The sequence below is a fragment of the Oncorhynchus mykiss genome, chromosome 14 (assembly GCF_013265735.2).
Source record: "Oncorhynchus mykiss isolate Arlee chromosome 14, USDA_OmykA_1.1, whole genome shotgun sequence".
NCBI lineage: Eukaryota > Metazoa > Chordata > Actinopteri > Salmoniformes > Salmonidae > Oncorhynchus > Oncorhynchus mykiss.
Genome location: NC_048578.1, coordinates 15,836,236 through 15,860,513, shown reverse-complemented (window position 1 = coordinate 15,860,513; position 24,278 = coordinate 15,836,236). Strand labels below are relative to the sequence as shown.

Here is a 24,278-nt window from a genome sequence, read left to right as displayed (position 1 = left end):
TAATTGAGGTACATGTACATATAACTAGGAATAAAGTGACTAGGCAACAGGAGAGATAATTAACAGTAGCAGCAGCATAAGTGATGTGTCAAAAAAGGGTCCGTTTTATGGCTTGGGGGTAGAAGCTGTTCACGGTCCTGTTGGTTCCAGACTTGGTGCATCCGTACTGCTTGCCCTGCGGAGAGCAATTCGCCACACTTCTCTATACCAAGTCCCTGACATTTACATGCCTCTGATGGACTCATAGGTGCCATCGAACTTCTGACACCAGTGTAGCGATTTGATGTACCTACTTATCAGTTACAACACATTCTTCCAATAAAGAGTGTGTATTCGTTAGTTGAGCTTACTTGAAGTCTGACTGACTGTGCCATACTTTCACAAGTTTTCAAAGGATACAAGGTTGTACATTTTAACTGTAAATTCATGCAAATGCCACGGTCTCTCTATGTATTGTTTGTTTTCACTGTCAATCGTTACAATGAGGTGGGGACAGCGACAAAGTATCTTTGGCGACACTACTGTCTTGCAAAGCATAAGGTTAGAGAAAAAGTAAAGGAAAAAAACTTGTTCCAAAATGGCGACGAAAATCTGCCTGTCCATTGGAAAACAATAGAAATCGCAAAGAGGGGCAGAGTTTGATTGTTGTCGCGATTTGTTTTTGTTTTGCATTTGACCTAACTGCATCAGATTCGGGTTGTGTGTTTCTAGCTATATGCAGTACTGGACGAAGTAGTCTGGGTATCATGCTTTGTTATAGTTGGTTTACAAGCTAGCTAGCTAACGCCGTTACATCCGTATATTGTTGCAGTTGGCTGCTAGCTATCAAGTCACATTATTTGGATCTACACCGAGGATCAGCTTGCCAGGCAGAACACAGGAAACATTTGACTTGCAAGTCAAGTTGTGCGCACTTTTGTTATTACCAAGCAAACATTTTTAGTGTTTTGTAGGTCGGTGGTAATCGGTAACTTGACGTTTTATCCTGCCTAGCTAGCATAAGTTAATTGCCGGAGTAAGTTACTGTAGCTACAGTAGTTAGTTAGCTAGCTTAGTAGAAACACTCAGCGTCACTTGGTTTCGCTAGCTAACTTCATGGCTAACGTTAGCTAGTTAACGGTAACTGAATTTCACAATGAGACTGGTGTGTTTGTTGTAGCTAACAGGTAGCTAACCAACTACGTAAAGTTGGGTAAGTAGTCAGTAAGATGTTTTAAAATATTAATTGTTGGTAATGTAAACTATAACAATCTTACACGGTGAAATGTTTGTTCTAGCTATTACGGTTCAGTTTTGCGATGGCTAGCTAAATGTTAGATAGCTACTGTAGCGGCTAAAGTGCAAGTTATGGGCTTTTCTCGCACAAACTTTGGATGTTTGACCAGAGGAATGTTAGGCAGTCCCATACTAGCATTTTAGTGAGCAGCTAGCTAACGGTAACTTGGCTAGATTAGTGTCTCAACTAATGATATTTGACGTGCGTATCTGTGATACAATTAATTTATGTACTATATTAAAGATACATGAGTTTAATTTATACTTTTTAATTCATATAGACAAAGCGTTAATGAGCTTTTGCAAATTTGTCTAACTAGCCAATGTTGGGGCCTTTAGCTAGTTAGCTAGCTAACGTTAGCCAGACAGTTATTAGTGGCAATATTTTTCATGATGTGATAGATACGGTGCACTATCTACCTTGCTGGCTAGGCAGTTGAACAATATTTTATTAATCGTCTTTTTCGTGCGTTTTGTGTTGTGTTGTGACTGAAGTCTATTAGTAAGACAAAGGTCGACTATGGAAGCAGTAACGTTAGTTGACACTCTGTAAAAGGGTACCGGGTATAGACGCCCACCCTGAAAAGGAGCACATTCAGCATTTTATCCGGACTGCCGAAACCTGAGTCCAGAGTTTAAAACACTCTTTATTGATGATGGCCGATTTTGTAGTGCCGCGACACAGTGCGGTGATGGAGCGACTCCGCCGTCGAATCGAGCTCTTCAGGAGGCATAACACCAGCTGCGAGAACCGCTACGACAACACAGCGAGGGAGCGGCTGGAGATGGAACGGCAGCAGACCTTTGCACTGCACCAACGGTGCCTGCAAACCAAGGCCAAGCGGTCGAGTAAGCACAGACAGCCAACATCCGACCAAGCAGTTCAGAGAGGGTCAGGGACCGGGGGCAACAACGCAGACTTAGGGGATGGTGGGACGCCCGAGCAGAGCAGAAACAGCACTTTGATTGCGGTAAGTGACCATTTCATAAAGTGGATGCAAATGCACCACAAATCTGATAACAGCTTCATGTCAGTTATTTTATTTTCCGCATTCATGCGTTAAATTAGTATTTTTCATGAGCAGTGATTTCAAGTCAAGGAAAGAGCATTATTTGCTATCATTTGCAGTGTGCTCCATGTGTAGTGATTGCCACGAGTTGTAGCCAGTATCATGTGTACTCCTGTGTGCATTCTGGGTGGCTGCTGTCACATGTTCTCATTGTTGTCCTGCTGTGTTTACTAGGCAGCCTTTGGCATGCTGGGGCACAATGTTCATTTTTTGTTTGTTGCTGTGGTGAAACTCATATTTCCCGCTATATTAGTTCAAACATAAATGTTAATATAACAGAATATGGAAAGGACTTTTTCAACAAGGCATACTGTCGGAGGTGTCCACTAGAGTTGTCCATGTATTGTTGGCACTGAAGTTCATGTTTAGTCACAGCCATTTTGTAGAGTTGTCATGGATCTCTAAGTTATCGGAATGCTGATAGCACAGCCAAAGTGGGATAAACAAGTCTCAAGAAGGCTGAGTCATATTAAAATACTGCTTCTCTCTCGTGTGGCTCAGAAAAGTAGCAAAGTATTCAGTGAGTGCTCACACAGAGAACATTCTCTTATAATATCTAGGCTTGTTTCTTTCTTCATCAATCTTCCAGTTGTCCAATGGACTTATAATCAACTATCGTGGGAAAAAAGTTGCTGCCTCCATTGTTTTCAGTGTTGATTAGGCCCTATCGGGCGTTGGGGGAAATTTCTGTTTGCTCAAGTTACCTCTACTGACCCTGTAGTAATTATCCCTGGCATATGTTATACTCGAGGGAAACCAAAAAGTGAAAAGGAACAATTGAATTACACATGGCAACTTAGCGACCTCTTGTATTTACAGTCTTGTATTTACATGTGTTGTGGAGATAAGGAAAGTAGGATGGAATACATTTTCATGCAGTTTGGTTGTCTTGGCAGTCTGACCTACCTACCATGGCAGTATCCATTTGGACAGTTTTGTTTTTTTGCCATGACCCCCACCTGAAGCATTTTGCCTCTGTGACCCCTCTTAACAATGGAATCTGCATTAGGGGAAACGGTGTCACTGTCCACCACAGCACATTTGGTATTGTTTTTTGATTTGTGGACGAAACAGAGAAGAGTTCCATTGAGAAGTCTGGCAAAAAAATTGCTGTCCATATTCTGCTCTTCTATCGCACGTGCAATTAAGTCAGGGGGGGGGGGCAGTGTTTGTTGTTTGCAGTAACGTTGTTGTTATAATATCCCAAATTGACAGGACAATTTAAGTCTCTGAGAAATATAAAAACGTTTTTTTACACAAACCAGGCTTCAGTCACAGCCCAGTAGGAATTGACTGCCTCCCACCATTTGGGCAACAGCTGCATTAGGACAATATAACTACCCTCTGAATGAATGATGACTCAGGGGTATTAGAAAAAACAACTCCACCCCCAGCCTAATGCTCTGAGCCTCTGACTCATCATTGCTCTGTGCCCTTTCCTGATCCACATAATGCAATGCCACGGTATAGCTGTGTGTGTATCAAGCCACAGGGCAGAACTTGACTCTCCATTCCATTGTTGATGAACCCTATAACCTAGGAGTAATGTCACTTACTAAAACAGATCTAAATTCCATTCATGAATAACAGTGCTAGCTAGCCCACTAGTGACTGGCACTGGGTTAGCAAGCTACCTAGCCTATCTTTCGTTCAGTCACTCTGTGCCATATTAACACGGCTCAGCTCCAGCCTGGCCAGTCAGTATGAGGTTAAAGCTTGTCCTATAAACTGTCCCCCCAGCCTTTAGTTAGACCGGCCCGCTGCTCCGTTCCACTCCTGCACATCCCAGGGAGGCCCATTGTGGCCACGCCGGTGGCTTCAAAGGCAAAACGGACGCTATCTTAGCTCTGGGTCCAGGGTTTGGAATTCGGCATGCTCCCCTCCATGGCCCAGGCACTAGCTCTTTTGTTGTAGGGCTTCCTCCGTCTATACACATGTTAATTAGTTTCATGTGACTTGGGTCTGTGGTAGGTGGGGTAATGGCGATGATTGCTCAGAAGAAGAGGTGGGGGAGGCAGAGAGGTTGGAGTGAAAGGGTGAAGACCAGTTTTTCAGGTTCATAAAGCACTGGAGTGAGTCACTAGACTGGCTTTTCTCTCCTCCAGGGGAGTGATGGGGCTAGAGACGAGGCCAGATCAGATGAGCCGCGCACACACTCTTCTCTCTCTCTAAAGCCAAACAGCTCGGCACAGCCAGCGCACAAAGTGTGAGAGACCAGATCAAAGGAGCGGTGAGCTGCCTATGTTGTCAGCGGTGGAACTGACATACTCTTTAACTCCTTTGCAGATATGAAACAGACAATCCTATCAGTCAAAAATATAAAAATCCCAGTTTATGCTACAAAACCAACTTTATAGGAGGTTTTAAAATAGGTTCTGTTTGACTCAACATTCCATGACATACATTAAAGCATTGTTGGCAGAATAGATGGTTGCAGTTCAATGCCTGATTTTTAATATAATTCACTGATACATTTCTTGGTAGTCCCAAAAAATATTACTGGCAGGTTGTAAATCACAGCTGGCCTGGTACGTTATTTGTTGCCTCCTTCCGGGATGCACTGTTTCCATTTTGATTATTTTTTTTGGGGGGGGGGGGGTGAATGTAAGTAAGGCTGGAAAGGTAAATATAATCAGACTAGCAAAGGCAATGATCAGAAGTCCGTCATAATGTGGCTAAAAGGCTACCCTATCTATTTATGTAGCAAGCTAAAAACACGTAGCCTAATGTTAGCTAGCTAGCTAGCTGCTATGAGGAAGTCAAGTCATTGGAGGAGTGGGTGAGTGACTTTTTCAGCTCATATCATTTTTCGGTGGCTATACACAGCTAGAGATGCAGGTGTCATTTGGTTACCAAGCAAGAATTTGAACAACTGTTATCCAGTTAGCTAGCATCTCTCGTGTTCGCAACTTCACTCTAGCTATCTAGCTGCTCTGATTTCAGAGCACTCTTGTTTGAGTAAAATGATCGGTGAGGTGTTCTCTCATTTGTGTTGAAGTAGCTTGCTAGCCAACTTTAGCCAGTTAGATTGGGTGCTTGGTTGGGACAAGCATGCATTGATTGGCAGGCAAGCTGTAGAAGGACGAGTAGGCTACAATTCCCTGTTATCAGTCCAATTTTTACAGCCAACTAACTGAAAGTTTGAGAGGGATCATCTAATGATCCATCGTTAGATTTGAGCACATCTTGCTTTGGCTAGCATTAGTTGTTGATGTGCATAACTGAGGGGGGGAGAGCCTATCTTTTCATGGTTTGATGAATAGGACTGTAAAATGCGTTCTAATGCTCAAAAGTCGCAGCTGCCTGTAAACACAGTCCAGTTCAATTGTGTGATAGCGGGCTTGTGTAGCAAATGGCTTGTTTGCATAAATTTCTACTGTAGCTCTGATTGGCTATGGTGCACCGGTCTGCGTAGACTCTGGTCCTGAACATGTCTCTGCAGTGCGCATTGCATGAAGTGTGGGGGGGGGGGGGGGAAGTAAGTTAAAAATCAATACATAATTGTAAATGGTAGCCTAGTGGTTAGAGCATTGGGCCAGTAATCGAAAGGTTGCTGGATCGAATCCCCTAGCTGACAAGGTAAAAATCTATCGTTCTGCCCCTGAGCAAGGCAGTTAACCCACTGTTCCCTGGGCACTGAAGATGTGAAATGTTGATTTAAGGTAGCACCCGGACACCTCTCTGATTCAGAGGGGTTGGGTTAAATGCGTAAGACACATTTCAGTAGAATGCATTCAGTTGGACTATCTGACTAGGTATCTCCCTTTCCCCAAATAAGGTATCCAAACAATAATGAAAACCCTGTAGCAGTAAATATATATATATATATATATATATATATATATATATATATATATATATATATATATATATATATATATATATATATATATACAAATATTTGTTAAGTTTGCTGAAAATAAACAGTTGACAGTGAGAGGACGTTTCTTTTTTTGATGAGTTTATGTGTATATATATATATATATATACACATAAACTCATCAAAAAAAGAAACGTCCTCTCACTGTCAACTGTTTATTTTCAGCAAACTTAACAAATATTTGTATGAACGTATAAGATTCAACAACTGAGACACCACAGATGTGACTAACAGAAATGGTATAATGTGTCCCTGAACAAAGGGGGGGGGGGGTCAAAATCAACAGTCAGTATCTGGTGTGGCCACCAGCTGCATTAAAACTGCAGTGCATCTTCTCATGGACTGCACCAGATTTGGCAGTCCTTGCTGTGAGATGTTACCCCACTCTTCCGCCAAGGCACCTGCAAGTTCCCGGACATTTCTGGGGGGAATGGCCCTAGCCCTCACCCTCCGATCCAACAGGTCCCAGACGTGAGATCTGAGCTCTTCGCTGGCCATGGCAGAACACTGACATTCCTGTCTTGCAGGAAATCACGCACAGAACGAGCAGTATGGTTGGTGGCATTGTCATGAGGGAGGGTCATGTCAGGATGAGTCTGCAGGAAGGGTACCACATGAGGGAGGAGGATGTCTTCCCTGTAACGCTCAGCGTTGAGATTGCCTGCAATGACAACAAGCTCAGTCCGATGACGCTCTGACACACCGCCCCAGACCATGACCGACCCTCCACCTCCAAATCTATCCCTTTGACGATAAACGCAAATCCGACCATCGCCCCTGATGAGACAAAACAGTGACTCATCAGTGAAGAGCACTTTTTGCCAGTCCTGTCTGGTTCAGCGACGGGGGGGTTTGTACTAGAGGTCGACCGATTAATTGGAATGGCCGATTAATTAGGGCCGATTTCAAGTTTTCATAACAATCGGAAATCGGCATTTCCGATTGTCTGTTAACGCAAATGCCTGTTACGCAAATGCAGTAAGCCAAGGTAAGTTGCTAGCCAGCATTACATTTCTTATAAAAAAACAATCATAATCACTAGTTAACTACACATGGTTGGTGATATTACTAGATATTATTTAGCGTGTCCTGTGGTGCATATAATCTGACTGAGCATACAAGTATCTAAGTATCTGACTGAGCGGTGGTAGGCAGAAGCAGGCGCGTAAACATGAATTCAAATAGCACTTTCGTGCCTTTTGCCAGCAGCTCTTCGTTGTGCGTCAAGCATTGTGCTGTTTATGACTTCAAACCTATCAACTCCCGAGATGAGGCTGGTGTGACCGAAGTGAAATGGCTGGCTAGTTAGCGCGCGCTAATAGCGTTTCAAACTTCACTCGCTCTGAGCCTTGGGGTGGTTGTTTCCCTTGCTCTGCATGGGAAACGCTGCTTCGATGTGTGTTTGTTGTCGTTGTGTTGCTGGTTTGATCCCAGAGAGGAGAGGGACGGAAGCTATACTGTTACACTGGCAATACTAAAGTGCCTATAAGAACATCCAATAGTCAAAGGTTAATGAAATACAAATGGTATAGACGGAAATAGTCCTATAATAACTACAGCCTAAAACTTCTTACCTGGGAATATTGAAGACTCATGTTAAAAGGAACCACCAGCTTTCATATGTTCTCATGTTCTGAGCAAGGAACTGAAACGTTAGCTTTCTTACATAGCACATATTGCACTTTTACGTTCTTCTGCAACACTTTGTTTTTGCATTATTTAAACCAAATTGAACATGTCATTATCTACTTGAGGCTAAATTGATTTGATTGATGTATTATATTAAGTTAAAATAAGTGATAATTCAGTATTGTTGTAATTGTCATTATTACAAATACATATATATTTTTAAACCGGCCGATTAATCGGTATCGGCTTTTTTGGTCCTCCAATAATCGGTATAGGCGTTAAATCATAATCGGTCGACCTCTAGTTTGTACCCATAGGCAACATTGTTGTCGGTGATGTCTAGTGAGGACCTGCCTTACAACAGGCCTACAAGCCCCCAGTCCAGCCTCTCTCAGCCGATTGCAGACAGTCTGAGCACTGATGGAGGGATTGTGCGTTCATGGTGTACTTCGGGCGGTTGTTGTTGCCATCCTGTACCTGTCAAACTGTGGTCCTATACCCTGACTCTGCATGCAATGAACGCAAGAGAAGTGACACAATTTCACCTGGTTAATATTGCCTGCTAACCTGGGTTTCTTTTAGCTAAATATGCAGGTTTAAAAATATATACTTCTGTGTATTGATTTTAAGAAAGACATTGATGTTCATGGTTAGGTACACATTGGAGCAACGATACGCACCGCATCGAGTATATGCAACGCAGGACACACTAGATAATATCTAGTAATATCATCAACCATGTGTAGTTAACTAGCGATTTATGATTGATTGTTTTTTATAAGATAAGTTTAATGCTAGCAAGCAACTTACCGTGGCTTACTACATTCACGTAACAGGCAGGCTCCTCGTGGAGAGCAATGAGAGGCAGGTGGTTAGAGCATTGGACTAGTTAACTGTAAGGTTGCAAGATTGAATCCCCCGAGCTGACATCTGTCGTTCTTCCGCTGAACGAGGCAGTCAACCCACCGTCCCTAGGCCGTCATTAAAAATAAGAATGTGTTCTTAACTGACTTTCCTAGTTAAATAAAGATTTAAATAAAGGTGTAAAAAAAACAGATTGTTGTGAACTTGAAATCGTCCCTAATTAATCGGCCGTTCCGATATAATTGGTCAACCTCTAGTTTAAACCCTTTACAATGAAGATCTGTGTTAAGTTATTTGGATTTTTACAAATTATCTTTGAAAGACAGGGTCCTACATGCATGCGTACGTACACAGATAAATGCCACTTTTTTTTTTTTAACTCCGGTGTCTTTTAATCGCTTTCCCACTCTATTTTTTGGTATAGAATTTTCGCAAATACTTTAGAATGTTTAGGAATTAAGTTTTCTAAGAATTTGTGGAAATGTTATTATTACCATATCTAAATGCTCACTTGTTTTTGTGTCATTCCTCCTGGGTGTATATGAACACGTGTTAATGAAATTTCATGTTGCTAAAATGCTGTCAGTTCTACTTTAAAGGTGCACAGTACTATACAGGCGTGATTAACCAATCTGCACGGATTGTCCCAGTACATTGAAATATCTCCGCACAGGAGGGTAAACCTGAGGGGATCTGGTTGCCTAGGATGTCAGTCTGGGGTTCGGCCTCTGCATTCGGATGAGATGAGCGTTGGCTAGTGTTTCTGTCATAGCCTGGCAAAATAATGGAGAAAATACTCTAGTAGAGCTTTCCCCAACGAAACAAAAATCTTGTTTGACCGAAAGTCATCTGTTAAGCTTACTGTTTGACGAAATAAGACAGAAATGCCTCAAGAGGGAGCCAGAGATCTAGAAGATAAAAACCTGAACCTGACCCAACCATTCTCCTGCAGGCTTTCTCAGATTCTGCCATTACTCTCCTGGAGTTGCCTGTAATAAGCTACACGAAGAGTCGACAATCTTTCTCATGTGGAAGGGCAATTTATCATATGCACATTTTCGTGGAACAGTTCCATTTAATTTATGTCTTCATATCGCAATCATTGTCATGTGGTTAAATCAAAATTCTATCTAAATGAAGATGATACAAACCTATAAAGTAACTTCTATTGCCATAGTTGTCAACTATGTAAAAATATACATAAAGCCAACAAGTAAAAACATTACAGCCTGTAGGTAGAAAATATCCTGATTTTTTAAAATAAAGAAATATATTACCTATCAATCACAATGGCTAAGCATGGCCTTTCTGCAATGAACTTGAAACATTGTATTAACTTGGGTCCACCCTAAGCTTGTGCTAGCGAACTTGCTATGTTGCTTAAAATATTCTGGGACCTCAGTTTCCTGTGCCAGTGAGCTCGGGACAGACACCGCTGTTGGCTATTTGCGCAAGGGATGAGAAGCAGTGCTTGACTTGGGAAAGAGCTTTCCGAAGCTGAGTACTGGCACCTCAGTATTTCTACTGCTTGAGCTCCTGTTCCTCTTATAGAATATGAACTAAAACGTATTGTGAAGCTCCTGCACCTAAATATAAACGGTACCAACAATTAAAATGAGTACCGGAACCTATGTCGAGCACTGATAAGTAAGCAGGTAGGCCTATTTTATGTTTCCATTGGATCAGAGCACAGCATTTTCCCCTTGTCATGCTGAGTGGTTGTCAAAAAGGAGAGAGCTGGAAATAGTTCCTCAATGTATTTTTTTAAATTATTATTTTATTTTATAAATATTGTCATTCTCAATGGCTGTATGTTAAAACAGACTTTTGTTTTCTTGCAGTTTGAGGTGAAGAAAACATTACTTTGAGAAGCTCCACAGCTCATTGGTGGTGGTGCATTGAGCCAATCAGAAATACTATCAGATCCCCAAATGTCACATTTTAAATGCCTACATTTGCTTGTGGGCCTGGTATCCTATATGCCTACTTCTATCCGTAATCAGGTGCCCGTCAAACAAGACCATCACTAAATTGGCAACTCGGAAAAGGAATTAAATAAACCAAAACTTGTTTTTCACAAGTGTAGAATAGGTTGTGCGCTCTACAAACAATGTATCCATTCCGACAATGAGAACGGTAAAAAGACTAGAATAATATATTGAATGCGTTAACAGAAATTACCGTAACCAAACAAACATTGTAGATTAGGAATTAATGGTAAATGTAATACTGGCGATTGTGGGCAATTGATATACACTAACATTCAAATGCAAACAATTCACAAAATGAATTTATGAAACAATGAATGCGCACAAATTGGCGGGAGAGTGCCCATTCTGGAGAGGGCAGCGCATTGTGCATCTGGGTGCTGCATGGTCTATCAGATGTCTGCATTGACCATGCAGCATTTGGTGATGTGGCCTCTGCGGAAGTCAGGGCATTCATACTACTTGCGCTTTGCGAAGAAGATGGAGCTGTTGTCAAGGAAGTGAGTTTGTGTTTTATACAGGATGTACAGCCCCCAACCTACCATCAATCAGTCATGTCAATGCGAAGCTATATAGAAACCTCCGCTTTGTTACAACATTTGGGAGTCGCATGGCGATGCGGAACGAGCATCTGGAGGCTCCACGATCGCATCATACACACCATATGGTGCCTCCGACCACATTTTCAGATCAAGCATAAATTGTCTTTTTGGCCAGGCCTCCGCAATGCATTAATTCACTGACATGGGAGCAAATATCTATTTATTTATTTATTTGCCACTGCTCGACCAATAAAAAACAATAATCTTGGTCGTCCAACAACCTATCGACCAAACAATCAACCAGTCCACTAATTGGGGTCAGCCCTAGACTCTAGCATGGGCGGGGGGGGGGGGGGGACAAAAACGTATTGAACCTGCTTTGTGAAATCAGGTCCCGCCATCCATGTAATCCTTATTAATTATGATCTAAAAAGCAAAACTGATCCTAAATCAGCACTCTTGCTGGATGAATATGAGCCAAGAGCTGCATAAAGCTCTCCTAAAAACCCATGTCAAGTTTGACTGTGTTTGACTGCAGACTGTATACCTTATGGCAAGCTGCCAGTCCAGTCACAGGAAGTTAACCTAAGCAAAGTCATAAGGTTGCATTACTGCCCTCATAAGGTTCTGTTTCTGAATCCATCAGAGACGCTTATACTTTGCACTCCTGGTCTGTTTCTCACCACTGGGGATAAGTAGCCGCTTAATTATTTGTCACAATTTTAATTTCTATAGACATCGATGGGCTTAATATTTTAAATGGGTAACTTGCCTCAACACAGTGATAAAAGTTGAGTGGGGTTTTATTTTCCTTGTCAAGCAGTGTAATGTTTACAGGACCGTTAAGCATATCTTCATGCTAGCTGTACCCATAGACTTCCAGTCTTTTTGGTAAGCTAGTTAGCAATGACTTGCAAAACTGCTTCTAACGCAGATACATAAAGTTCATCTGACTCTATCTGTTTTTAAAGGGCAACTGAATGCACAAAACAACTTCTCTGAAGTTGAAAATGGCCTATGTGGCTTCGATATTAGTCAAACATTTACTCCAGTGTCAAAATTGACTTAAGTTTAAATAGGCTAATTTGTCCAAGTCAGTATTTTCCAAAACTGAGTTTTATGAGAATTTTGTAATGAGGTTGTCACGACCTAACCCACAAGATGGTTGTGTTTGGATTACAACACCGATTGTAACGCCTAGGGAGAATTGTCATGCATGGAGAACAGTCTGCGGTGATTGTGCTCTATCCAAACATAGCAGCACCTACCGTGAGACTCACCTGCCCATTACGCGGTGGCTCGGACTTGTTTGCATGAAACAACAGGTTGCCAAAGTTCTGTTGAAAGAACACTTGGCCCCTAACCCCTCTATGGAGTGACCACTTGTTGATGTGTTTGATAGTGATCCCTTGAGTCTGCCACTTTTGGGTAAAATGAGGATAGCGACGATGCGCACTTACATCCCAACTGCCATTTGTCAATATTACAAAATTATAAACTCATTTGCAAGCATCTTGCGTCCCGCTGCAACAGGTTCTATGACATGATTCACTATGAAACACTGCCATACAGAAGCACACTCTGGAAAAATACTTATTTTTCATGCAATTTAAAAATAAAAAAAACTTTTAAAACCACCTTAACTAGATGTAAAATTGTGTGACTAAAATGTCCTCGGCAAAATGTGTAAATTAATTTGATTTCTTGATTTGTCTTAGATTAATTATGACTATTTTGAGGAAGTGGTAGTGGCTATGTTGTTGCTACCGTACTTCAAGAGTGACAAACAACAGTAACTGCCAGGGTATGCTAAAGCCAACAAAACACACCCACATCAAACCTCACCCCCCAAGACTCAAATCTCATATTTCATAATGAGCAGCAGAAAAACGCATGCGGAATCAGTGAGTTCAGTGTTTCCCTTGTGATTTTTTTCAGCAGCGGAGAAAGCTAGTTTCCTACAATTCTATACATTTTGATGTGTTCTGTTATCTGAGTGACTCAAACATTATTCAAAAAAATTCATGGAGTCCCCAAGCCATTACATTTTTTACATTTTTCATTCTCCCTGATTAGTTGTATATTTTGGTGGTTATTAGTTCTCAAAAAGATTATCTTAGAAATATATAGCTATAAATGTATTCATTTTAAAATTCTAGTTTGAACCATGTTTTGAGGCTATACAGTCAGTTTACATGTATATTATTTACAAACATTCGAGAAAAACAAGCTCATATTTTGGATTCTGTTGGGGTATGACAGTTGAACTAAGCTCATGATGCTTTTTATAAGTTATATTCAAGAATCAATGGATATATTTTGTTCATTTCGAAGTTTTTAAAAAAGGGATGTAACTAAGGATTCCTGCTTTAAATATATATTTTTTTTACATCTCCGCTTGTGGCAAGGTTCTCAATCAAAAGCATTGTGACAGTTTTCAGCATGTGTTTATTGTATGGTACTAATGTTTACATTTCATTTACATTTCAGTCATTTAGCAGACGCTCATATCCAGAGCAACTTTCAGTAAAGAGTACATTTTCGTACTAGTCCCCCGTGGGAATCGAACCCACAACCCTGGTGTCGCAGGTGCCATGTTCTACCAACTGAGCCACATGGGGACATTATATATTTATTGACTTGTTATTTACTCTAGTTGCAGGAGTCAGTGAAGAGGAAGCTGGAAAGCACTGGCTCCCCTGGCCAGGTCAACGGCTTCAGCGATGGCTATCCCCCGTCCAAAAAGGCTTGCCTAGACAACAGCTCGTCCAATGGTGGCATCCCCCCTCGCTCACCCCTGGACTCCAAGCATGGCATTGGCGCTGACTCTCTCATACCCAATGGTGGAGAACATGGTGGAACCGCCGCTGGGGAGCAGGAGTTCCTGCTCAAAGAGATGAAGCAGGAGCCCATGGATGACATTCTCCCCTGCATGTTGCCGTCAGGGGGCGGAGCCAGCAACAGCCTCTTCCCTGACCTCAACCTCAATGAGCAGGAGTGGACGGAGCTCATGGAGGAGCTCAACCGCTCGGTTGCCTATGAGGACATCCAGGACATCCTCAACGACGGTTTCGAGGACCGCAAGGACCCTCCTGATCTGGCCGGACCCACCCCTGGGACGGGCGCACAGTCTGGCGGTACCTCACAGGGAGGCCTCCTGCTTCCAGAACTGGCCAGTGTCAAGGCAGAGTTCTCCCCGGCCTCTACCGCCTTCGAGCAGGACTCGTGCGCCGGCTCGCCCCACACTAGGCCCAAGTCATCGGGGCCGCCCATGCAGCACTCCGCCAACTTCCTGGCAGCGGCCACCTCCACCGTCTCCTCCCCGACCCTGCCCCAGCCCCTCAGCCAGCAGCCTCCCCCATCCAGGCAGCTCCCTCCCCAGAACCACCGCCTTCCCCCAGGGCCTGTCTCCAAAGACCTGTCCCCTGCCCAGCAGCTCCAGCAGCTAGCCGCCCAGCAGCAGAGAGCCCAGCAGATGCAGTCCCAGCTCCAACAGCAGCAACATGCTCAGAAACAGCAGCAAGCTCAAAAACAACAACAGCAGCAAGCCCCCAAATTCCACCCCCCTGGGTCCCACCCCTGCCGTCCATCTTGGCCACCCCAGTCGGCCCCGTCTCAGAGCCCCCTAGGGGGAGTTTACGGCCTGGAGAAGCCCACCAGCCCCTCCCTCTACCCCCAGGACTTCCCAAATAACCCCAAGCCCCAGCTGATGATGCCCGGACAGCCCAACAAGGGCTCACCCAAAGCCGTGGCCGGTGGGTACCTGCAGCCCGGAGGCCCCCACACCAACATGCTGGGCCACCCTGCTCAAGGACCAGGGGCTCCGCTTAGCCACCCTGCAGCAGCAGGCCCTGGGGGCCTGGGCTCTGCCATGCTCAACTACAGCAACACCAAGCCCCTGTCCCACTATGAGGCTGCGGCCCAGGGGCCACCGCAGGGCCCCCCCAGTGCCCAGAGCCAGAACAAGGCAGTGCTGCTGTCGCTCCTCAGACAGCAGCAGCAGCAGGTGAAGCAGAAGCAGAAGCAAGGCCTGTCCTTCAGACCACAGCTACCCCACGGGCAGGTAAGAATACAGCTCACCTTGAACTTTATCACAAGACTGCTCATTGTGTAACCATTACTTTTATGTGACCAGGTTTGATATGAAGCAGGCTTAAAAAGGCTTCATTATCAGAGTCCTGGGTGGCGCAACATTAAAGTACTGTAGTGCTGGGGATTTGATGTCACAACAGGCCGTGACCGGGAGCCCCATAGGACGGTATACAATTGGCCCAGTGCCGTCTGGTGTAAGGGAGGGTTTACCCGGTGGGGCTTTCCTTGGCTCATCGTGCTCTACTGACTCCTTGTGACAGGGCCAGCCACCTGCAAGTTGACTCCGGTCGTCAGTCCAGCCGTGTTTCCTCCGACACTTTGGTGGGGCTGACATCCGGGTTAAGCGCGCGGTATGATAAGTAGGTGGTCAGATGGGTCATGTTTCGGAGGATGCATGACTCGACATTCGCCTCTCCCGAGCCTGTTGAGTTGCAGAGATGAGCCAAGAGACCTAATTCGGGGAGAAAACATGGTACAAGAATATGCTTGTGGCTATACCACTCTGAACACGCCTGTTCACAGTCAGGCCAAGTTAGAAACAGGACAGGAGATCACCCGGGAATACCAGGTGCCGCAATACTTTTCATTTTATAGGAGTCAAGGATCCACATGGAAAGATCAAGTGTTAGGCTATATTGGTATTCTGAATAACCGTTAAAAAGTTAAGAGGTCAACAAGTGCATATGAAAGGCTTACACTTACATTACTTGGTTATGGTCATCACCCAAGCCTAACATAATTTCACACTGCTTGACTGGGAGAATAGAGCTATTAACATTTCCAACAGGGGGAAGGCCCAAAGCATGTTTTATACTGGCATCAGCGAATAGCATTACAACTGAGGCACAAAGAACATTCCAAGGCCATGTTGTGTACAAAAACACACACACACACACACACACACTACTCCAGTGCTACGACGCTGGTGAATGAGGGAGTATAATTTCGAAGCCAAACAATAAGGGCTTGTTAAAAATGAGCAATGGAGTCGTCTGGCTTGTCCTTTTAGTTTGAAAGAACGGCTCCAAATAAAGAACCACACCAACCACACCATGTCAAGAACCACACCAACCACACCATGTCAAGAACCACACCAATGGATAGCATAGTTTTAATTATATTTGGTAATATATATGTCAACATGTAATTTCTGGGTAACAATTAAGTACATGACGGTGACTACAATGGGAAACAAAAATAGCTTCTTAGCGAAGAGACATTTCTCAAGCACAAACTTCTAGGACTGTCTGGGAGTAGTAGGGAGGGGAAAACTGAAAACTAGCTGTTATTGGCGTAGCAGTTTGGAACTTTCTCTTTCTTATTTGTCTATTAATAAATGTACCCCCTGGTGATGTCACCAGGCAGGCCAAAACTCCATCCCACCAAAACAGTGGTCTTTTCAAACAGCTCTTACAGTAAAAGGGCGTTGTAATTTTCACAGTTTTATTCCAACCTCCATAGTGTGGAAATGTATATAAAACACAGATCGTGTTTTTGACTGCACTCATCCTTTAAGGCATACTGCATGTAGGCTGATAGTTGATGGTGGATCTAAGGCCAAGCAGGCTTTTTATGTTAGTCAACACAACCCACACACTGTCCTTGTAGCTTATATTTTGGTCCTACAAGTCTGGCATGGGCCCCACGGTTCGAGGGGACAGCGTGTGTGTCTGGGTCAAGCAACTGGTTGCTAAGGAGCTGGCATGCAGTCTCCCATGGGGGGTTGGATGGTGGTGGAGGGGGGGAACCAGGGAGGGGACAACCACGACAAAGCAGCCTTTCATGCAGCCCCCTCTACCTCGTCCCCTCTAACTCGCCTGTCCTCCACAATAGTATATTTTAGAAGTAGCATCCCCATACAGTTTCTTAACCCACTTGGGGTTTTCCCTCTCGCGAGAAGGGGCTCTCTAATCCCTTCTTGCTCTTCCTACCCTCTCTTCTCCTCTCCCTGACTCAACTGTGTTCTGCGGCGTGTGTGTGGACGGACCCAAAATATCCCCCGGCCGGAGCTAGAGGCCTGAGGCTAGCCCCTGAGAACTCTGGCCAACTTTCCAGATGTTTCTATGGCGAGATGGTTAGCACACTGGCTGAGGCTAACACTGCCAATATGGAGCTGTGGTTCTCACAGCTGGTCAAGGAAAGGACTTGTATGAGGACATAAACTAACTTATGAACTTTCAAACTGAAGTTGTACAACCGCGGTCTTCATTTAAAGCTGTGTTGATTGGGGACATAACTAGTTTTTTTAGGTAAAGCCTGAGCTTTGATTTGAATTATTTTTCCTTTGCGTTACATCAAACCGAGGTTTTTGCTTTACATCAAATGTTATTTCTGAACATATTCCCCCCACTTGTTTGACAAGGCCCCTAAAGCCTTACCTCAGACTGGACGCTGTCTCACTCCGTCTTCCTCTGGTTGACATTAGTGGAATAACTATACAATTTTCCCCAATTTCAATTTTGCAGGAACAGAACGCATACCCTGCCGCACCGCACGGCCCTGGGCCTGGCAACAGCATGGCGGGAAACCTCGGCAACGTGGCCTACCTGTCGGGGCAGGCGGCGGTGAAGCAGCAGCAGCTGATGGAGCAGCAGAAACAGTTCCTACTGGGCCAGAGGCAGCAGCTGATCATGGCCCAACAGGTTAATACCTGGGGTCAAGGGTCATTTACTGTTGGTAGAATTTGGGTCTTGGATCAGGGTTTAGGAGCAGCATACCCCACCCTCAATCCTAATGACAAAATACAACGAGATCAGACTTCCTGGCTCATTCACATGATTGGTTTCAACTTGCCCATTTACTATTTAAAGTCTGAGACAGGATCTCTGTCTGTTCTACCTGACTGGGCCTGCTAGTGCTACATGTTGTCTATTAGTAACATATATACACAAGGGCGAGCAATTTGTCTGCATGTAGAAGTGGTTATATGACTGGCAGTTTCACAGTAGGTGTTTTCCATCTCTGGTCCTTGTCCAAGAGAGTGTATGGGAGGAATTTCAGTCACCGGTGTATGCATGTATGACACAATCATGCTCTAATATGTTTTCTGTGTTTCAGGAAAAACAGCGTCAGCAGCAAGAGCAGCAGCTCCAGAGGCACCTGACCCGTCCCCCTCCCCAGTACCAGGACCAACAGAACCAGCAACCTGGCGCACAGAACAACCCCTTCCAGCAGCAGCAGGCTGCCCAGTTTACAAGTAAATGAGACCCTACGTCACCACGTTACATCCAATGTAGCGTAATCCCCCTAGACACTCCATGGTCTTAAAATGGCTTGTAGGGCTCTAATCCAATCCTCTACCTGAGTTCTGGCATAAGTGTACAGACGTTTCAGTTTATTGAATTGTCTAATGTAGTTTCCTCTCATGTTTAGCCATATTGTTTTTATTCATTACACTAGGGCAGTGAATTTGTTTCTTGACGACCCAAACAGTATTTTCCTTCAACCCTGGTGAATAAACAGGCACAACCCAGTCGCTTTCCACAGCCCGAAACAAATCAACCATTACCTATGTAAAGAGCAGGTCTAGGTTAGGGGGTAAGAGGGCGATTTTGGAACCACAGCTAAACTCTTTACCACTGCTTGCACTTCCCTTTGCTATTGAATAGGCACCTTTTTTTTTTTAAATGTCTGATCATGGGCCAGAAGGTTTGCTTCGATGATGTAACTCACACAGAACAACTTTGTTTGGCAGTACACTAATATTACCTCGTCAATGCAAATGCTTCTTACCGTATGATTCATTTGAATGGTAAACCAGTAATGAGGTCTGTGTTCTCTCGTTGCTGAATACATTTGCCCTTTGTTCTGTGTCTTTGGAGAGAACAGCTGCTGTCTCAATGCTCGCTGTCCTTTTTACCTCATAATGGCATGAACTTATTGTGGTAGCTAGACCGTATCAGTTCCTTTCTGCTATCTGCATTCATGAAAAATAATGACACAGATATGGAGACATGGAAAGCCATTTAAGTATATTGAGAGAGACTTGGTCTTCTCCTATAATTAGTTTATTGATTAAGATTTTAATTATAAAAACATGTGTAACTATTATGCAAAGGTTAGCTTTTCAATTTGTCACGTTTTTGTGACTCACTTCTTCTTTTGCTTCTCCCTGCAGGTTCGTCACAGTCATTGAGCAACGTTGGTACGCTGGGAGGCCCCGCCCCCGGAGCTCAGCGAATTTTCCCCCAGACGCAACAGGGCATGATTGGTATGACCATGGGCCAACCGGGTGGTGCTGGCCCCACCCCTGGTGTCCCTCCTCCCTCCAGCCAGGCAGACATGAGCCTCACCTCCTGTGTGGGTGTTATGGACTCTGCCTTACAGCATCAGGTACTCTACAGCAACATGAACATGCACCCCTCCCAGCAAAGTTCCATGCAGAGGCAGCCTGTAGGCAATATGGGTGCCTCCTATCGACAGAACATGCTATCCCAGCAGCAACACCTTAAAAACCAGCCCAACGCCGCCCTGCTGAAACAACAACAGCAGCAGCAGCAGCAGTTAGCCAGACTACCTGGCTCCATGCCTGGCGGCAACATGCCCAGTGTTATGCCCAACGCCATGCAGAGCACCCAGAGCCAATCTTGGCAGCAGCAGGGCATGCAGCAAGCTATGGATGCCCAGCAACCTCCCTCCAGCAACGGAGGTCTCCCGCCCAATGCCTTTGCCAACCCCAACGCCTTCCACATGCAGCAGCAGACCCACATACCAAACAAGATGCCTGTTGGCAACACCCCCTTTGGCGCCAATGCCAACGGCAGGCCCATGGGCGCCATGAACCCTGCCCAGCAACAGATGATGCAGCAGGCCCAGCAAAGGACTGCAGCCAACCCCCAAGTTTCCCTTGGGCAGCCCTTAGGCCCAGGGCAAGTCTTACCCAATCAGCAACAGCAGCAGGGTTCCCAAGGCCAGGGGGTGTTGCCCGAACTGGGTGCCTTTGGTCAGCCGCAGGGGGGGCGTTTGGTCAGCCAGGTGCTCCAGTGCAGACAGCAGGGCTACCAGGTCAACAGAACTGCTAACCAACAACAACAACAGCAGCAGCAGTTGCCGTTTATCTACAACACTGGGTCAGGGGCTAGCAGTTTGCCCAGCTTCCCTGGAGAGAGTGACCTGGTGGACTCTCTGCTGAAAGAACGCAGCACGCAGGAGTGGATGGACGATCTGGATGAGCTCTTAGCTAGCCACCACTGATGAGTTTTAATGAACAGGACAGTCTCAATAGTCTGTAGTGGCTTCCTCTTCTCCATCTGCGCCAATGTTAGAGCCGGATGGTTGAGAGCAAGTGTCTGCTAGGCATCCGTCTTCCATGTTGTGTTCACCTTGCCTTTTCAGATCAGTAGATTAAGACTGAGAGGAGCTGGAGAGAGGAAGCCTTCAGGCAAGTGAGATTCATCTGATGAGTTGGTGAGATGGAATGTTGGTGTATGTGTTCCAAGCCAATTGCCAATGAAAGGCAGGAACAGAGAGGGTTACTAATGGAATCCTGTTACTTTTCTGACACGGTTAAGAGACGGTCATCCTCAGTATTGTGTGTACTGTGTATATAAGTTCAGGAGAATGATTGGATGGGAATGATGGTGTGCAGGACCAAAACCCCTGTGTGGATTCCTATTGGAGTATTTCCCCAGGACTGGGAGACGTATAGAAAGAACTCTGCTACTATTATTACTACTACTGAACCAGTGACTCAGTACTAAACCACTGAATCAAGGGTGAATCAAACGTCGCGCACACACACTTTGTCTACGCTTACCACAGTAGAGGTGCTTATTTTGGTTTCATTGCCCCCCTACCCGTCCTCTGCTTTGTTAGAAGTTGCGGCCTTAAATGCAAATGAATGCTCTATGTAGCAGAGGTGACCTAGTAACACAGTCCCTCATGTCAAATGTTGGTGGTGATATTGCTAATAAATAGACGTGTGCCATCCCTCCCCTACTCTCAAACCAATGACGAGGTGCGCCAAGGAGACTCAACAGTGGCGTCCATATTCATTTGGTTAGCCAGTGCCCATAAGAGACAAGACTGTTCCTCTGTTAGTTGTGCAATGACCCCCCCCCCCCAATGGAGGCAGGCTACAGATGTAAAGTGACAAATGGGGACAGAGTCCCAACACCACCCAAATACACCTTTGAATGATGCTTGTATCATGTTTATAAAATGGTCTCCCTTTAGGTTCGTTACCATGTTTGACCAGGTTACCCTAAAATCACTGTCTTTAAACATTCGGTCCATTGTCATTTTAATAACCAAGCTATAAGATAATGTATGAATAGTGGACATTATTGCCTTCAGACACATTGCAGACAATCTTTTTCCATTCCCTTGAACGACAGTACAGCCAGATACTTAAGTTGAGATGTTTGAATTTGTTCATCCTCTTTTGTGTCAGGGGCTCCTTGTACATTTTTCGCTATATTTTTTTGTATGTATGCATTTTCCGATTTGTTCTGAAGATAGATCTTATTTTTATATGTATATTGCAGCGGATTTTTGTAAGTAATTCATACTTTTAATATGGTTCTCTGTAAAACAAGAGTATTATGTAAATATAGTTATTTAGAAACGGACCCTGTGTTTTGTCTTAGTTTTGTGTGTGTGTGTGTGTGTGTGTGTGTGTGAATTGTAACTGACAAGCATTATAATATTAAGTGCCAATGTAAGGTGTGAGTAGAATCCTGTAGAACAGTGTGTTCCTATGTATCCCATTCCACTTAGTCATGATGATGATTTGACTTTCTTCCATCTGTTTTCTTGTCCTTCCTTGTAATTCTTTTTGCATCCTATATCACAGGAATGGGCAGCTTCCAGTCTTCGGGGGCCTGACTGAGGAGCCTGACACATTTCTGTCCCAACCTTAAAACTCTGGACTAAAAATCAACTGTTCATGGTCTCCGGTTTAGAATGGAATTAATTAACTGAACCAGATGTGCTGGGGAAAGGTGTCACTGACACTAATCAGGACCCAGAGTACTGGAGTTGCCCATCCCTGATACACTCCCCTACGTATTTGTTTCTGAGCACTTCTACATTAATGTGGATGCTCCCATGATTACGGATAATCCTGAATAATGATGAGTGCGAAAGTTAGATGCACAAATATCATACCCCCACGACAAACTTTTTTTTGGGGGGGGGGGGGGGGGGGGGGGGGGGTGTTATGATCTGTGCCTCAGACGTTCTCACTCATCATTAGTCGTTATTTATTCATGGTTCTCTGTAATCATGGTACCATCCACATTAATGTGGAAGTGCTAAGAAACATACTCTACCCTTATGATAAGTGACAATGCATCCAACAAGTTTGTAGTCACAAACTTGATGTAGTCTGTGTGTTAGGAATATAGGACCGAATACTAAATTATTGACAAAATTTAACACCCTATGTGCATTTGTCCAAATAACTATGACACCTTAAAAGGGGGGGGGGGGGGGGCTGGATACATAATGCTTTAATTTCTTAAACCGTAAAACATATGTATGGAAACCCCTGACATTCTTTACTGTCACCTCATATGAAACGTTTGATCTCAAATTCTGGAGTACAGAGTGAAATTAAAAGTTTTGAGACTGTCCAAATAAATGTGTAGGAGAGTATATAGCATTTACTCTGCTGATATATATTCCATTTTATTGGTCACATTTACACATGGTTAGCAGATGATAATGCGAGTGTAGCAAAATGCTTGTCCTTCTAGTTCTGACTATGCAGTAAAATCTAACAAGTAATCTTAACAAATTCACAACTACTACCTTATACACACATGTAAAGGGATGAATATGTACATATAAATATATGGATGAGTGATGGTGTGCGGCATAGGCAAGATGCAGTAGATGGTATAGAATACAGTATATACATATGGGATGAGTAATGTAGGATATGTAGACATTATTAAAGTGGTTTTATTTAAGTGACTAGTGATACCTCTATGTGAACATTATTAAAGTGCCGTTTTTTTAAATGACTAGTGATACCTTTTATTAAGTCTGTTTATTTAAGTGGCCAGAGATTTGAGTCTATGTTGGCAGCAGCCTCTCTGTTAGTGATGGCTGTTTAACAGTCTGGTCTTGAGATGGAAGCTGTTTTTTCAGTCTCTCGGTCCCAGCTTTGATGCACCTCTACTGACCTTGCCTTCTGGATGATGGCAGTGGCTCGGGTGGTTGTTGTCCTTGATGAGCTTTTTAGCCTTCCTGTGACATCGGGTGCTGTAGGTGTCCTGGAAGGCAGGTAGTTTGCCCCCGGTGATGCGTTGTGCAGACCTCTACTAGAGGTCGACCGATTTATGATTTTTCAACGGCGATACCGATTATTGGAGGACCAAAAAAAGTCGATACCGATTTAATCAGCCAATTTTTTTTTACATCTATTTGTAATAATGACAATTACAACAATATTGAATGTACACTTATTTTAACTTAATATAATACATCAATAAAATCAATTTAGCTTCAAATAAAATGAAACATGTTCAATTTGGTTTAAAAAATGCAAAAACAAAGTGTTGGAGAAGAAAGTAAAAGTGCAGTATGTGCCATGTAAAAAGGCTAATGTTTAAGTTCCTTGCTCAGAACATGAGAACATATGAAAGCTGGTGGTTCCTTTTAGCAGGAGTCTTCAATATTCCCAGGTAAGAAGTTTTCGGTTGTAGTTATTATGGGAATTATAGGACAATTTCTCTCTATACGATTTGTATTTCGTATACCTTTGACTATTGGATGTTCTTATAGGCACTTTAGTATTGCCAGTGTAACAGTATAGCTTCCGTCCCTCTCCTCGCCCCTACCTGGGCTCGAACCAGGAACACATCGACAACAGCCACCCTCGAAGCAGCGTTACCCATGCAGAGCAAGGGGAACAGCTACTCCCAAGTCTCAGAGCGAGTGACGTTTGAAACGCTATTAGCGCGCACCCCGCTAACTAGCTAGCCATTTCACA

At 44.0% G+C, this 24,278-nt stretch overlaps 1 protein-coding gene across 4 annotated transcripts; it reads left to right on the top strand.

Moving 5' to 3' along the window:
- Positions 1-171: 171 nt before the first annotated feature.
- LOC110488908 (mastermind-like protein 1) lies at positions 172-21,909 on the top strand. Of its 4 annotated transcripts, none has more exons than XM_036943035.1 (6): positions 172-402; positions 1,948-2,246; positions 13,905-15,311; positions 17,806-17,982; positions 18,398-18,536; positions 19,458-21,909. In XM_036943035.1, exons 2-6 carry the CDS (start codon positions 1,968-1,970, stop codon positions 20,531-20,533), a joined length of 3,078 nt encoding a protein of 1,025 aa, XP_036798930.1. In that variant the 5' UTR covers positions 172-402; positions 1,948-1,967; the 3' UTR covers positions 20,534-21,909. The 4 variants fall into 4 exon arrangements, with proteins under 4 accessions (XP_036798930.1, XP_021417043.2, XP_036798929.1 ...); XM_036943034.1 differs by lacking the exon at positions 172-402 and adding an exon at positions 440-1,192; XM_021561368.2 differs by lacking the exon at positions 172-402 and having other exon boundaries at positions 439-2,246; positions 13,911-15,311.
- The last annotated feature ends 2,369 nt before the right edge of the window (positions 21,910-24,278 follow it).

Coding starts and splice junctions, on each gene's coding strand:
- LOC110488908 (XM_021561367.2), top strand. CDS start 1,929: ATGATGGCCGATTTTGTAGTGCCGCGACACAGTGCGGTGATGGAGCGA. Junction 2,247..13,904: donor GAAACAGCACTTTGATTGCG/GTAAGTGACCAT, acceptor TATTTACTCTAG/TTGCAGGAGTCAGTGAAGAG. Junction 17,983..18,397: donor AGCTGATCATGGCCCAACAG/GTTAATACCTGG, acceptor TCTGTGTTTCAG/GAAAAACAGCGTCAGCAGCA.